At 56.4% G+C, this 15,607-nt stretch overlaps 2 protein-coding genes across 6 annotated transcripts in view; both read right to left on the minus strand.

Annotated features, from left to right (window-relative positions):
* Positions 1–74: 74 nt before the first annotated feature.
* On the minus strand, positions 75–3,867 carry NICN1 (nicolin 1, tubulin polyglutamylase complex subunit). 2 transcript variants are annotated; one of them, XM_059856209.1, is made up of 6 exons: positions 3,697–3,867; positions 2,948–3,121; positions 2,546–2,659; positions 2,108–2,179; positions 554–658; positions 75–411 (listed from the first exon to the last, which is right to left on the minus strand). In XM_059856209.1, exons 1-6 carry the CDS (start codon positions 3,859–3,861, stop codon positions 370–372), a joined length of 672 nt encoding a protein of 223 aa, XP_059712192.1. In that variant the 5' UTR covers positions 3,862–3,867; the 3' UTR covers positions 75–369. The 2 variants fall into 2 exon arrangements, with proteins under 2 accessions (XP_059712192.1, XP_059712193.1); XM_059856210.1 differs by lacking the exon at positions 3,697–3,867 and adding an exon at positions 3,500–3,526.
* A 1,223-nt stretch (positions 3,868–5,090) lies between these two features.
* The window catches only part of DAG1 (dystroglycan 1), a 49,598-nt gene continuing 39,081 nt past the window's right edge, over positions 5,091–15,607 (minus strand). For all 4 annotated transcript variants that reach the window (XM_059856212.1, XM_059856213.1, XM_059856214.1 and 1 more), the window contains exon 3: positions 5,091–7,965. In XM_059856212.1, coding sequence (XP_059712195.1) covers positions 5,557–7,965 — 2,409 coding nt within the window. In that variant the 3' untranslated portion in view covers positions 5,091–5,556. The remainder of the gene's footprint in view (positions 7,966–15,607) is intronic.

The raw sequence follows: 15,607 nt of genomic DNA on the forward strand, positions 1-15,607 counted from the left end.
GCCCTCGGCACCGCCTCCCCGGGGCTGCCGGCACGGCCACCCCCATCCCCCAGAGACAGGCGGGCACAGGCAGGGCCAACGTAGCAGCTTTTAGTGGTTACCCCTCCAGCACCCCCGCACGCCTCGGTCCCCCCGCGCCCCCTTGCAGTGTCCGGGCTCTGCCCACGGGACGTGCCCAGGAGAGGCTCCCAGGGGTCTCTGGAGTGGCAGCGCTGCCCCTCGCTGCTGAGCAGAGCAGAGGGAGTCAGGGATGGGGCACAGGGAGGGCTTGGGACCCCCGCGGGGCCGAAGCGGGAATGCAGGAGTCCACTCAGGCCCCGGGAGCATGGAAAGGGCACTTCTCCCCAGCTGGCACCAGCACCAGCAGGCTCAGGTGTAGGAAAGCAGGTTGACATCATAGCAGCCATCCACCTAGGGAAGAGAGCAACTGTCACTGTCTGCACAGCACTGCTGGGATGCTCCAGCCCCGTGCTGCTGGGAGCAGCCCCTCTGGGAGGGCTCCTGAGCCATGTGGCAAGGCCAGGGTCCCTGTCAGCAGGGTGGTGGGACTCACGTCGAAGCGCCCGATGCGGGCAGCTGCCTGGCGAGCCCGGATCACCTCTGTCAGCACCCACATTTGCTGGACCTCTGTCGACACCTTCTCTGGATCAGGGAGCTCCTGGAAAGAAGTGGGCACAATGCGGTGGAGCAGGGATGGCCCACATGGGCTGGATGATCCTGGGTTTGGGCAGTGGTATGGCTGGATGGCTCTACCTCCCAGGGAGCCAGGCACGTGATGGTGCCCACATTCCTAAGCAGTTGGTGGTTTCCCAACATGAGGTAAGCAGGGCCCCTCTCTAGGAAAACAAACCACTGGGGACATGGGTGAGTGACCCTGATCTCTGGGTGCTGCGGTGCCAACACAGCCCACCTCTGCTGGCAGGTGGCCAGGATGAGGACAGAAAGCTGATTGCTGGCTAATTATTAAAAACCTAATCACGCAGTCCAGAGTTTCCCAACAGCCTCACTTTGTGACGCTCCCTGGGCTTGGGTGCAGAATCCTGGGCACACAGGCTGGTTCACCCCAGGAACCTTTAGCCAGGTGGGACGTGTGGGCTCAGCAGCAGCTCTCCTGGCTGGGGCACAACTCTCATGGGGGCACAGCTCTGTAGCACTGGGCTGAGGGGTGCCTCGTGGTGATATTGGGAAGAGCCAATCTCAGGGCAACCGCTGGCATCTGCCCCAGATACTCCTTGCCACAGGGAACGTGATCCAAGCAATCAACAAGGGATTGGGATGCCCTCCCCAAACTGTCACACAGCTGGGCAAGGACTGGGAACAGCAGCCTCACTGCTGGTGCAGTGTGAGCACCGTAGCATGGAAGCCCAGTTGCAGAACTGCCCTGGCAGGTGTGGGGTGTGTGCCACCCTCTTGCAGGCAGCACCTCCAGTTGATTCAGCAGGTTCCCATGGGCGAGCCAGCTCCCATCCTGGCCCTGCTCTGCCCGAACTTTGCCCACCAAAGGCCACCATCTGCCAGGCAGATGTGGCTGGCAATCTGTAAACACGTGCTGTGGCTGTGATGCCTCTCTGCCCACATGCTGTCCTGGCTGGGCAACGTGTTTCCCAGAGCACACCCTCGGCAAAGTACTGGGAACCAGCCCTGTCCCCACAAGTCCCACCCACCCCGAGCGATGCTGTGCACCCACTGCTCCTGCAGTGATGTCCCTGTCCCTGTTCCCACACATCCCACCTGCCACTGCACCATGCTGTGCACCCACTGCTCCCACGGGGATGTTCTTGTTCCTGTCCCATCCCATTGCATCCCCCCTGTCTGCTGAGTGGCACTGTGCACCCACTTCTCCCTTGGTGACGTTCCTGTCCCCAGACTAGAGGGCAAATAGACTTAAGTGTCACCTCAAATAGCACATCCCCATGGAGATATTTTTCTTAGTACTGCAAACTACTTCCATCACAAGGCGGGTTATTTCAGGGCTCCATAGCTATTCCTGGTGAAAGCCTGGAGCCAACAAGGCAGGCATGGGCCTGGCAGCTTCCTGATGGATGCTCATGGCTGGCACCCCACAGAAGCCCCTCCTTCCCCCAGGACCTCAGCAGTGATTACTCACCCCATGCAGGCTGGCTGGCTGCTCCGGAGGGGTCAGCTGGGAGAGCCAGGAGGGAAAATCCTTCTGAGGACTCTGAAACAGATCCAGAGGGTCACACAGGGTGTTCCCAAACCTATCTCCATCCTTTACACCAGGCAGTGTGCTGGGGCTTAGAGCCTACCCCTAGTGATACTGCTTTGGAAGTGTCACTTTACTATCCTTAAAGAGAGTTTTGTAGGGAATTCTGTGTTTTGAGTGGCTGTTGGAGCAGTCCCTTCCCCAGCACCACTGGAGCACAAGTGGATCCCAAGTGCCCCAGCAAAGGACAAGGACTTGGAGCCACATCCCTGTGTGTGCTCCCCAGAGCGGTAGGGGGAAATGCAGGTATAGAGCAGGACAGTGGCTTGTCCAGGCCCCCTGCCTGTGCCTGGCAGTGGGGTAGCTCTGGCACCTGCTCACCTTCTGTCCAGGGGGGAAAATCTGCAGGTCCTCGATGGTGAAGTGGAGCCAAACTGGGGAGGGCTGTCGCAGGATGAACCGCATTGCTGTCACCTGGTCCACATCACACAGCATCTGCAGGACAAGGGCCAGGGAGTGTAACCACAGGGGCTGGCACTGACTGGGGGCAGCTTTTGGGGTATCCTCCCAAAACCCCCAACCCACCCCAGATGGAAGAAGCTCAAGGGAAGCATCATCCCGTGAGGGCTGGCTGGGCTGAGTGGGACACAGGGACTCTTGCAGCCATGGGGATCAGTGGGACATGGGCACCAGACCCCTGGAGCAGGAGCCATCCTGGGGTGTGGGCAAAGCGAGGTGAGCCCCAGCGGGGGGGTGATGCCAGACCCATCCGGACATGCCGACCTGGTGCCGGCGGAGGCAGAAGTAGTCCTGGGAGCCCTCCTCGGTGTGTGGGCAAGGCATCAGGCACAGGTCCCGCAGGCAGGTCATCCAGCGCCGGGAGCCGCCGGGGCCGGGCCGCTGCACCCTCACGGTCAGGAACGCCGTGTAGAAGTTCCTGAACACGATCTCCTGCACCTGCGGGACCGGCGACCTCAGCCCCACAACAGCATCCCTCCATACTTGCACCAGCATCAACCCCCCCGATACCGACACCGGCATCCTCCCCCCAGTACTGGGACGGGCACCGGCAATCCCCCTCCCTCAGCGGGATCGGTACGCCCCCGTACCCGCACCAGCACAGCCCCATATCGGGACCCGCACGGGCATCCCCCACTCTACTGGGACGGGCACTGCATCCCCAGCATCCCGCCCAGCATCGGTAAGGGAGGTACCCCAGTACCGGCATCCACCCGTTACCGGCATCCCCTCCGCCCGGGACCGCCCCTCACATCTTCCCCATACCGCCCACGGCATCCCTTCTGCCCTGGGACCGCCCCCGGGTTCCCCCCATACCGGCACCGGCATCCCCCGTCCTGCCCCGGGACCGACACCACCCCCGGCCCTGCACCGTCCCCGGCACGGCCCCTGTCTTCCTCCGGGACCACCCCAGCACAACCCCCGCCGGTACCGCCCCCGTCATCCGCCTGTGACTCCTGGGGACCACCCCGGGACCCCCCCGCCGGTACCGCGGCGGGCGCGGCCGCACTCACGTCGGCGGCAGCGCCGCGGGGGAAGCGGAGGTCGATGACGGCGACGCCGGGCCGTGCGGGCTCGGCTCCCCCGGCCAGCTGGAGAGGGGCGGCGGGGCGGGGGGCGCAGGGCAGTGGGGAGCGGCCCGGCCCGGCGGGCGGACCCGGCCCCGCCGCTCCCGACATGGCGGCGCCGCGCGGCCGCCGCTCCGGGGCGGGGCCGGCCGGGCGATGGCGTCACGGCCCGCGGCCGCCGGCAGGGGGCGCCCCCGCCCCGCCGCCGCCCCGGGGCGGCCCCGCCGCGATGGGAGCGGGGGCGGGGCCGCGCTGGCTCCGGGCATCCCCCGCACCGGGGCCGCCCCAGCGCCTCCCCCGGACCGGCACCGGCATCCCCGCGCGGGTTTATTTTCTTCTCGGCCCCGCGGCGCCGAGACCGGAACTGGGGGTTGAGCACCGTCCCACCCCACCCCCACCCCCTGCCCTCCCGGGGCCACCCCGGTGCCCGGGCAGCGCCGTCCCGGCGTGAAGCGGCGGGTCCGGCCCCGGTGTGCGGGGTCAGCCCTCCACTCGGGGCGCACACGGGCAAATCCCGGCCGGGGATGCCTGGGCTCGGAGCAGAGGGGATGGGGACGGTACCGGTACCGTGGCAGGTCTCCCGGGGCCGGCCCGAGGGGGCTGAGCCCGTACAAACTGCTGGCAGCCGCACACCGGTTTTTAAGTCTTTTTTTTTTAATAAAACAATCGGAGTCTGTATCAAAAATTTAGTAAAAAATTAGATTTGAGAGTTCACCGATTTTTTTTTTAACTATTAACTATTCCTGGCGCTCTTTTTTTTCTTTTCTTTTTCTTTTTATTATTTTTTTTTTTAAACTTTTTTAGCTTTTCCAACAGTGTCCAGGCTGGAGTGCCAGCGTGAGGCCAGCGGGGCCATTCCTGCACAGTCCCAAGGAGCAGCCGGGACAGAGAACACACCCTACTCTCGTCAAAACACCCCACGGGAAGGGGGTTTTGCTTTAAATCGACCTCCCCAACCCTGGTGCTCGCTGAGAAGCAGAGAAGTTCGTCGTGGCACAGGGTTCAGCTCATCCTTCCGCGAGCATTCCCCGGCACAGCGACGCACCCCCTGCTCAGCCATGGGCACCCCAGGCCAGGCTGACCCAGCTCATTACTATTTTATGATGCGTGAGAAAGATAGGACTTCTTTGATTAAAAATAAAATAAAAATGATAAAAGAATCAAACCCCAAACCAAGAAGCTGATCCACCCCAAGAGGAGGAGGAGGAGGAGGCTGGCTGGCCCCGCTGACCAGCCTGTGGAGCTCGCCTGCAGCACAGCACTGCCCTCCCCCTCCCCAAAAACTACACATCCCAGTTTAGGTAAACAGCAGATTAAATGTAAAAACTTAAACCATCGACTTCAGAAAGTCCCTTGAATTTAATTATTTTTAGGCTACCTTTCATGTTACGTCCTGTAGCTAGACACACGTGAATAGAAAAAACAGTACAGTTAGTGTTAAAGGCAAACAGCGGAGACCCAGAGTGCTACCCCAGTGCTGCCTGCTCCTCCCGACCCGGCCCGACCCGTCCCGACCCCCCTCCCTGCCCACCGCCCGGCCCCGGCCGAAGCCCAGCCGCCGGGAAGGCGTCTTTGAGCCGAGAATTTTTTTCTATGAATAAAATAAAACCAAAGCTTGTTAGGCAAAAATAAAACGAGCGTCCCCCCGAGTCCCGCGAGCGCTCCGGTGCGGCGGGCGCAGCCGGGGAGAGCCTGCTGGGGAGCGGGCTGGGCTTTCGTGTTCCCGGCTGGCGAGGGGGCTGCCGGCCCACAGACAGCACCGGTGTGGAGCTGGAGGCCCCTTCTCCCCCGAGAGCCTCCTGTTTGTTAAGGGGGCACGTAGGGCGGTGGGGACCTGTACGGGGTCATGTTCTTCGGGCGGGAGCCTTTCCCCTCCATGGGTGCAGTGAAGGGGGGGGGAGGCTGGTAGGGCGGCGCGTTGGGGTCCTCGTCCCGCAGCGGAGTGTACTCCCCGATGGTGTCCTGGTTGAGCGGCGTGGTCTCCGGCATGCTCTGGTTGGGGTACTCTGGAGGGGGCAGAGGGGCTTTCTCCTCCTGGAGGATGAGGGGCATGCTGGAGGACGGTGGGGGCTTGGAGTCATCCAGCTCGTCGGCGAAGATGATGGGCACGCCTTTCTTTATGAAGGTGGCCTGGTCTTCGATGGTCAGCTTGCCTTTCCTCTTCTTGCGGTAGCAGATCATGGCAATGATGCCAGCCACGAGGAGGATGGCGGCCACCACCACGGCAGGGATGACGGTGTGCAGGTACACATCGTCCTCGCTGCTCTTCTCGGGGTCTTTGCCTGCTGCCACCGTTGGCGTGGCCTCTGAGATCACCCTGCCATCCTTGGTCACGGGGACAAACTGGATGTGCCTGCAGCTGCCGGAACCAACCACAGACACATTCAGAGGCTTGAACTCAGGCTGCAGGACATTGGAGAAAGCTGGGCTCGGCCTGCCAGAGTCATCCGCAATTTTTTTGCTCAAAGTCCGGATCTGCTCCCGAGGGCAAGGCTCCAGGGGCAGTGTGTTGTTGGTCCACTCCACTACGATGGAGCCTTTGGCAATATCCTGCACTGTGATTGTGCTGCTGTTCCTGTCGCCGAATGCCAGAGCCAGCTTCTTCACCAGCATGATCTTCTTATGGATGTCATTCACCACTGCATTATGGTCCCCTTCCAGCCTGGCCTTGAACTTCACCGGAGACTTGTCCCCATGTGGGCGTTTGTGGACGTGGATTTCAAAGGCATCCACAGCAAAAAGCCCGCCCTTGTCGGTGGCATACATGAAGTACTCGTGCTTCCCAATGTGGTTGTGGTCTGGCATGCCATACATGAGCTGGCTGGTGCTATTAAACTGCACCCAGGAATTCTCCTCGATCATCTGCTGCTCCTTCAGCTTCAAGGTCAGTTGCAGCTTGTCAGTGGTGGTGTCCTCCTTGTCATAGAAGGTATCTGACGGTATCTTAACCTCGAAGTACGTGCCCTCCCACGCATCGACCCTGTCAATGTGGTTGGTCAGCTTGGGGGGCTCGTTGGGCTCCCAGGGCCGGGGCAGCCCGCTGGCGGTGGTGCGCACGCGGGACGGCGGAGAGGCCGTTGTCAGCTTGGAGATGGGCGACCTGGTAGTGCTGGGGGGCTTTGTTGGACGGGGCGTTTTGGGCCTTCGAGTGGGCCTTCGAGTTATTGCCGTGGAGGAATCTGTCGTGGACGGTGTGGCTGGCTTCAGGGTGGAGACTCTTGGTTTCTTGGTGGTAGTTGAGGGCGGTGTGATCACTGCTGTGGGCTCTATGTACCCAGGCATGGTGGGGCGAATCGGCACGGAGGCCGTGCCCGTGCCTTCTGCTACCCTGGTTGGCTGGATTGGCCCCAGCGTGGGCGTCTGGACAATGGGGCCTCTGGTTCTGATGGTGACTGTCGGCTTCCTCGGCAGCGGAATGGGCTCCCGGACAGGGGGTGCCGTTGTCTCTGTGGGAGGCGCGATGGCGGGCGACGTCGGGGTGGGGACAATCCTGGTGGGTGGCTCTTGTGCGGCAGTGGTGGGCGGCCCGATGGCAGTCAAAGGCGTAGGGGTGGCGTTGATCTGCCGCCGCATCCTCTTTGGGAGGTGAGGTTTCTTGTTAGCAATGTGCCAGCCAACAACCGGGTAGCCAAGGCGGGCAGACATGGTTCCTTCCTTAGCTGGAGCCTCCACCTTGCTGATGTTGGGGACGCTGTTTTGGCTCAGGGAACATCCCAGTTTCCATGAGAGTAAGGCCCCGTTTTCCACCACCTTCTTTGCATTTCCTGGTCCAGCCATGAAGGCCGACATGTCAAAGAGTCTGTTATTTACAACAGGAACCAACTTCATGTTGTGAAGTTCCACCTCTGAAAAGCTTCTCATTCTGTTTAAGAGTTCAATCCTCTGCTTTGGTGTCATTTTTGTTAAGTCAGCATCCAAAATGACAGTCAGGATGGTGACTGGCTCTTCCGAGCCACACATGAAGGGCGCTGTGTCACTCGTGTCCTGGACGGCCGCTCGCACCGACTGAGGCTCGTTGTGGTCCTCCTGGTGGACCTCCACGGAGAAGACGTTTGTGGTCTGTGGGACATAGCTCCCATTGGGGAAGGGCTGCAGAGTGGTCACCGAGATGTAATGGACACCCTTGTCTGTGTCAAGGGGCAGCCCTTCCAGGGAACTGCTCTCTGCATTCCAGTGCAACCAAGAAGGCAAGGAGTCCTTCCCAGCTTCAGAGATCTACCAAACAAACAAACAAACAAAAAAGGCTTTTAGAAGCACAGCATGAGGACAGGTTCTATCAGCAGTAACACTTAATTTCAAGGATTAAAGAAAAAAATCTGAAGTGTAACAACTGGGGAAGGAACATCCTGGCCAGAGCATGGCAGCCATTGCCTCCTCCTCCGCATGTTGGCAAGGATGAGCTCTGCAGGGTGCACTGGACCCAAAGGGCTTAAGGAGCCACAAGAGGTCATAAAGTCCCACAAGGCCCCCTGGCCTGCAAGTGCTCTTGCTGTGCAACTGCCAAGCACAAGTGGTTCATTTTCTCTGAGAGCAGACGGGGAATTTACGTCATGGGGACAGTGACAAAGCTGAGGGTGAAGTTATGCTGTACAGCAGAGCTGATCTAACTGCCCTCTTCCCACTCCTTCCTCTCCCAGCTTGGCCATCTTGCTCCTTTCCTCAGCCCATCACACCCTGCCCACCCTAGATACATTAAGGCCACTGCTCCAGCAGCTCAGCAGAACATGTATTTTCTCCACTTATTTTCAGCTTGTCCCACTGTCCCCAGAGCCAGGATGACCCAGAGGGGCTGGGAGCTGGCCAGCTATGGTTCTGAGTCCCTGGCCAGGCTGGAGCACACCAGCTCTCAACAAGCAGCAGGAAATCCTAAGAGCTACCTGGTGTTGTCCTGCTCTGCCAGAGGAACGGCAGCTGAGGATAAAGGAAGGGAGCAGACTCAGTATAATGGCCAGTGTGGGCAGGCAGAGATGTGGCACATGGACTGAGGAATTGCTGGACATGACACAGGACAGCATGGCAGTTTGGCTTCACCCCCAGGCTAGCTAAAAATGAAGGACTTCACACAGCAACTTGCTGCTGCAAGGGAAAGCTCTGTCTCAGAACGCAGGCACCTCAGGACTCCAGCATACTCTTTGCTACCTCTTTCAGCCCGTGGGACTCTGTCTCCTGCCCTGGGTTGTAGCTGAGGGTGGGTGCAAACCCCCAAGCCCCCCCAGTTCCTGGCAGCTGACATCCAGGGCTGTGCACTGAAGGGGTGAGGCTGCCAGCTCGGTGGGCTGTGACATTTCCCGGGGCTGTAGGTACTCCAGAGTGAGTAACCTGAGCTTTATCACCTCCCAGGCCCGGAGGGGTTTGGCAAGTGTGCTGGCTGGGCTTTCCAGAACTCCACGAGGCATCTCCCCCTGACACTCAGAGCAAACAGGATGCTTTGGGGCTCATGGAGACACATTTAGCAGCCTGATCCATGGTCTGGGCCCACTACAGTCCAACATGGAGCCAGGCTCCAGCTCTCTTCCTGAAAGGGTGCTTTGGTTCTCTGCAGTACTGTAAAGCTTATACATATTTCATAATTTACCCAAATGCAAAGCTGGGAGAGGAGCTTTGCAAGGAAACCTGCCTGGCAGGAGCATTCCTGCATCCAGCAGCAGGTGCAGAGCCAGGGCTGGACTGCCACACTGCAGGTCCTGCTGGGGAAAGCCCCTGGATGGACAAGGAAGGATGCCTGATGCTCCAGGGCTGGGCACACTGTGAGGTGCCACTCCCACTCCCTGGATGCAGGCAGCACCCTGGGGCTCACCCCCACGCTGTGGGTTTCAGCACACTGAAGGCTCTGGATGCACAGCTCTGCCAGCCCAAAAGTCTTTTGGCAAGAGCAGCACAAAAAAAGCTTTTGTGCAAGAGCTGCAGAGGGTTTCAGCCAGCCTGGACAAGCTGGAGAGTACATCATGAGCCACACGCTGGGCACAACTTATGGAGCAGAGTTTAAAGCTCTCAGCACAGCTTTAGTTAACTCCTCACCAGCAATATCCCAGAGCAGAGAATTCAGATTCTTGCTTACAACAGCTGGAGGAAGCTGTCCCAAGGGCCCTGTACCTCAATGTAGGCCACCATGCACCAACATGTGAGCATCCTTGCCCTGGCCTTGCTGTGTACCCACGTGTCTGGCAGAGGACAGGGAGTTTTGGCAGGGCTGTGGCTGCAGTCACTCCTCCTCCACTGCAAGAACAGGAGCTGCTTTTAGCCCAGACATCCCAAAGGAAAGGCAGCCCTTCACCTGAGCTGGGCACAGGGAGCCAAGCCTCGCTCCTGCAGGAACAAAGGAACGAATTGTCCTTCCTTGACATTTCTTCTTCCAAAAGAGAACTAAGGCAGGGTCTGCTCCTGCCCAGCCAGAAGCACTGACCTGCCCCCATCTTCCTTTAAAAAAGTCTCATTTCATCACACCCTCTAAAAACTGAGATGCCAGGACAATGCTCAGTGCAATAAAGCATTTACAGTAGCAGGAGCTGGATGGTTCCACTCTTTATCCTCTTGTGCCAAAATTAGCCACTAACCTGCCCACTGTGGAGGAAGGCAGGGCTGGGCACACATAAGGAACAGAAACATAGGGAGCCAGGACAAAGCCACAGCATTATTGAGGCTTACACAATCAAGAAGAATAAAAACTTTAATAGTGAGTGGTTAAATTCACTCTGAGTGTGTAATTTTAGGCTACATTTGGAACAAATCTTCCCCTTCTGTGCACTCTGCAAAAGCCCTTAATTACAGGATCAAACACTCCACACAGCTTTCCTGAGAGTCAGAGTTTGCTGCTGCTGCCTCTTCCCTGGGCACTGCCATGACTTGAGGAGAAGACCTGCAAGCAGCAGTATTTTATCCAGTCTCATGCCACAAGGTGATTCTTCCTTTAGTCATCTCTGCTCCTACTTCTGACAGCCAAACTCCCTTCAGAAAGGTGCCTGACCCCACACACAGAGATGACGGCGAGGGAGGCACAGGCCAGTCTGAATATTTCCTGCTTGGAAAACCATTTTTAAACTACAGTTAAAATGTACAGTTTACATGTAGGGCCCATGCTGGAAAAGGAAACTGCAGCCAGACAGATTCACACCAAAAACTAGGCTCTCCTGAAAAACAAAAACAGGCCAAGCAATCACTGGCTGGGATGAGTTGTTCTAGCAGGGATATGACAGTTGCAAAACATTTATAAACCCATTTAAACTTGATTTAAAAAGAGCTGAGCTAGTTCAGCTGTATTCAGCCTGTGAGGAGATGTGGACTGTTTCTAAAGGCTCTGCAAGAGATGATTAAGAAAATCAAATTTATGTGGATTACTCCTATGAAGCCTGTGCCTCCCCTGGGAAATCTTTGAGAAGGCAACAAGTCACAAGCATTCCATGTCTCTGCACTGCTTTAAACACAGCTACTGACCTGATAGCAGAAATCATCCATGTTCATGTGACAAAGGAAGAGCCCAGAAAGATTGGAGCAGATAAATAAAGTTGTTAGCATGATGGATAAAAATACTTGCTCCTAAACAAACGCTGACCAGCAGAGACCTTGGCGTGGGTCTGTCCTGTCCACGTCACTGCTGTGTTTGCAGTGGTGTGAACTGTGAGGAGGGAGACCTGGACTCTGTTCTAGCAATGTTTCCTTCAAGTATTGCTTCAAAGGGTATTTGTTAAGGCTACACATAGTTAATGATTTGGGATCTCTAGTTTTCATGTTAAAAGTTTTCCACTTTTCTATGTATGCAATAAGTATCAGCCTTAAGCCCTGCCATTTCCCTCAAGGGGTCTGGTTTCAAAATAACTCTTCCATTGCCCAAGTTTAAAAAAAAAAAGGCTGTCTTTGTTTTCCCATTATTTGAGATAATTGTAAATGAATGCTTATTGGCTAAAGATTACACAAGCCTGGCAGTGTACTGAAGACCATTAAAAAAATAAGCCATGATTGTGATTTAAAATACATACAGTGAGTGGTCTGGCTGGTTTTGAAGACCTTGTTCACAAAATCCTTTCAGATAGACATGGCCTGTTATTTTTAGGCCAGCCAAGAGCAGTCAGCTCATGAAAGAAGATAGCTCAGTTTGACTTGTTTTTTTAAACTTGGATCTTAAAACCCTGTGGCCAACAAGACAAAGATAAGCAAAGGAGCAGTGAGCAAAACTTCTGCCTCGAGGGAATTCAGGCAAAAATTGCATTCTTACTTACAAGAGTGCCCTTTAATCCTCCAGGTATTTAGTCCTCCTCCTTCTGATGAATCCCCTGAAAAGGAGACAGCGAGCCCTCTGCCAGGAGACAGGTGCCATAGGATCCTGCCAGAGATCTTCACTAGAGCACACCACTATGAAATCTTCCCAGTCCTGGAAGTTTCCAGTGGGATCTCCCCTGCCTGTGCTGACAGACCTTCACACAGGCAGCAGCAGCAGCTGGGAGTCGGCTCCTTTCAAATCAGTCCTAAAAACGCCCTGATGGCTGCTTTTGGGCAGAGTCAGCATGGACAGTCCTGCAGCTCTGCCAGATCTCCCACTGCCCCCTTCCCCTCCCTGTGCCCAGCAGCTGCTGAGAGACAGACCCTGTGCCAGAGTTTTATCTGGGGTGTAATTACTGATGGCAATTTACTGTAGCCAGACTCCCTCAGCATCAGCCCAACACACATGGCCAGCAATGAGGAATATCCCAGCTGGGCCCTCCAGAAGGTGAGCTGAGCTGAGCTGTGCCCAACCGACTGACCCAGCCAGGGTCACACCAAGTCTGCAGGCTCAGGCTTCTGCAAGTAATTAACCAGCAGGCAGGGGAGGAAAATGGAAATTCATCGCAATTCAAATGCAAATATAACTGCAGAGAAAGAGTCCAGCCTAAGCTGTTTGCCGAAGCCCAAGCTTCATCTTAAACCCCCTGCTAATGCTGCAGCATGGGCAGTGTTGGCAGCAGAAGCAACAGGCAGCCTCAGCTCCGAATCAGATCCATGGGTAGGCAGATTCTCATTGCCTTGTCCCACACAAGCTGGGGGAGGGACACTGGCTTCAGATCCACCCAGTGCTGCTGGAACCGTGGGCACTGCAAAGAGCACAGCCAGACTGGAGTCAGGAGAAGTGATGGGCATGGGGCCTGCAGGCTCCAGCTCAGAGGACAGTCCTTGTTTTGGGAGGCAGGCTCTGCCTGTGGATCCATCATGTGCACTCCTCACCTGGCACAGAGGCTGCACTGTGCCTGCAGACCAAGCTGTCCAGGAACCACAGCCCCAGGCAGGTCCCACGGCAGCAGAGGCTGCTGCACTGGGTCATGGAATGTGACGGTGCAAGGCAGGAGCTGGAGAGCCCTCAGCCCACAGCTGCCAGAGTTCAAGTGCTTGGACAATGCTTTCAGACACATGGCAATTCTTCCTGTTGTTCTGTGTTGGGCCAGGGCTTGGACTTGATGGTCCTCGTGGGACCCTTCCAACTCAGAATATCCTGTGATTCCATGAGGCTGTGGGGCTTTGGCCACGGGGAACAGCCCTGCCAGGGAGGTTGGCCTGTGTGCATCCAGGAGAGATCGTGTGAAGGAGCCTCCAACCTTACTTGCCACCTCCTTTTCTCAAACACAACAGAACTGCAAACTAGGACACCAGACAGGCCATGCCTAGAAACACAAGGCCCAGAAAGCAGTGGTGCAAGGAGGATGGGCACCTCTCAGAGCCTTCTGCTCACTGGGCACTGCTGCTGCAGTGCTGTGCTATGGGAAAGCTCAGGCTGGAGACAGGAAAGTTGTGCTTGGCACAGCGAGCAGGAAGGACTTGCAAAACAGATGCTTCCCTGTGGAAGGGACTGCCTTACCTCCCAAGGTTTTTGGGTATCCTCAGCAGACACTGCTCCTCTGGGCTGCTGTGTACCTTGCACAGCAGGTACCCAGCAGCCCAAAGACCCAGGAACTCACGGACAAAACAAGCTGCTCCAGGACATCTCATGCAGATGTCTCTGCCCCTGGAAGTCTAAAAACAGCCCAGAGACTTGACTGGCTTTCAGAAGTACGTCAGCCTCGGCGACCCGAGCCTTCATTACCAGCAGGAGCTCACCACCTCTGTTCAGAGACCAAAAGCTACACAAGAACAGCCAGTAATTGGTGCTTCCTTTGTGCACAGGTAAGGCAGGATGGTTGAGCTAACTCCACATTCTGGCTGGTCCCAGCAAAAGCCCTGCAAAGCCCTTCCAGTATGTCTCCATGCAGTGAAGCTGCTGCTTTAGAAAAACAAGTCAAACCCAGCCCAGAAAGCTGAGCTAAGGGGGAATAAGGCTTGCAGAGGCCACATCACTGTGCCCTGACCCTCATCTTCAAGTTCAAACTTCAACCTCTGAAGGACCAGGCAGCAAAGCTACTCGAAGTAGCTGCTCTGCTTTTATGTGCTCATGACAACCTGAATGAGAAGTTCACGTGTCTCCTGCTAATCTGCATTTTCCAGCCATTCAAGGAGCCAGTGAAGCCTCACGCACAGAAAGCAGCCCCCCTCCTCTGTGGATGTGGGTGTAGGGCTGTGCTGTGGGCTCAGCCTGCCTTCCACACGAGCTGGGCTTTGTCTGACCAGCTCCTTAACCATCAGTGAAACGGCTCTGCAAAGGTGCAGGCTGAGCAGCTACGCCCAGCTCATGCCACCCTCGCATACTCCTGCCATGACGGCTTCTTTTCCAGCTGTGCCTCTGTGCTGGCTATAAGGACACCATTCAGCGTCCCACTCTGCCTGGGCAAGGGAACACAACAGCTGTTTCACTGGGAGGTCACTACAAAACATTGAGTGTCCCAAGAAATCCTCCTTTCATCGGTCCATGCAAGCAGCTTGGAAGGATTTGTTTAGCCTTATTGTTGGAGCGGGCAGGCGCAGCCCGCCCGCGCCAGGGCTGGGGTCAGCACGGGCTGCCCACACCCCGCTCTGTCCCTTGGCCAGGGGGTGAGCACGGGGCAGGAAAAGCCTCAAACAGCTTTAAAAAAAAGTTTGGTCGGGCTCTTCTTTCAGCGCCACTTTTTATAAGTGAAAGGCCAAAGGGAAGCAAAAATACCACAGAGCAGGGATGCCAAGTGCTGGGGGTTTAGTGCTGCCACCGCACAGCTAACCAGTCCTGGCAATTTATTCCTCCCATCAGCAGATTGCTGGAGAGCTGGCTTTCAAGAGCATGGCAAGGAAAGGCAGACCAGATCCTGCAGCCTCAGGTCTGCTCCTTCGCAGGATTCTCATTATTGTCACGTACCTCTGTCTCCCTGGATGCTCAAAGCAACAACCTGTAAGAGCAGGACAAAACAAGGAACTTCCCAGCCCGTCTGAAAAGCCAGTTTATAATTAGACCGAGTCACATTTTCCACTCCTCCAAATTCAGAGTTTGTTACTAAGCGTGCACTGAAAATGCCAAATTCTCTGACTCGGGTCTCTCCCTGCAGGAAAAAGATAAGGCCCCTTGGCCTCCCTGAAGGAATCTTATCAGCTCATCTTATCACTCAGATTGCAGCGTGGCAACCCAGCAAAACCCTGCCCAAGTCTTCCTTTGCCTGGACCTGTTCCAGGCACTGCCATTTATCCCCGTGTGCTCGCCTGTAAATAGCGGCTGCTGCTGCACCTCCCAGTTAGTCCAAGAAAACCAGGGACCCCAGGGAGGAGGTGAAGCTCAAATGCCTTGACACAGAGAGCCTTTTAAGATACCCAGCTTGATGACACAGCCCCTCGGGACTGCTCCTTGCTTCTCTTCTTCCTTTGAGAAATGCCACTTTAATAAATTTCACATTCAGTTCAAATGCTTTGAAATAAAGATCATTGCAAGAGGGAAAAAAAAAAAAGTCAGTATTTTGTGGTTTTCTTCCCTGAAAGCAAGTGTGTCCTGGCACTGCAG

The sequence above is a fragment of the Haemorhous mexicanus genome, chromosome 11 (genome assembly GCF_027477595.1).
Source record: "Haemorhous mexicanus isolate bHaeMex1 chromosome 11, bHaeMex1.pri, whole genome shotgun sequence".
In the NCBI taxonomy this organism is placed as follows: domain Eukaryota; kingdom Metazoa; phylum Chordata; class Aves; order Passeriformes; family Fringillidae; genus Haemorhous; species Haemorhous mexicanus.

What these genes read in the sequence shown, in the direction of transcription:
- NICN1 (XM_059856209.1), bottom strand. Translation starts at nt 3,861, where the DNA reads ATGTCGGGAGCGGCGGGGCCGGGTCCGCCCGCCGGGCCGGGCCGCTCC. An exon ending in TTTTCCCCCCTGGACAGAAG is followed by an intron (nt 2,180 to 2,545) that starts GTGAGCAGGTGC and finishes GATCTGTTTCAG; the next exon opens with AGTCCTCAGAAGGATTTTCC. An exon ending in AGCCAGCCAGCCTGCATGGG is followed by an intron (nt 659 to 2,107) that starts GTGAGTAATCAC and finishes ACTTCTTTCCAG; the next exon opens with GAGCTCCCTGATCCAGAGAA.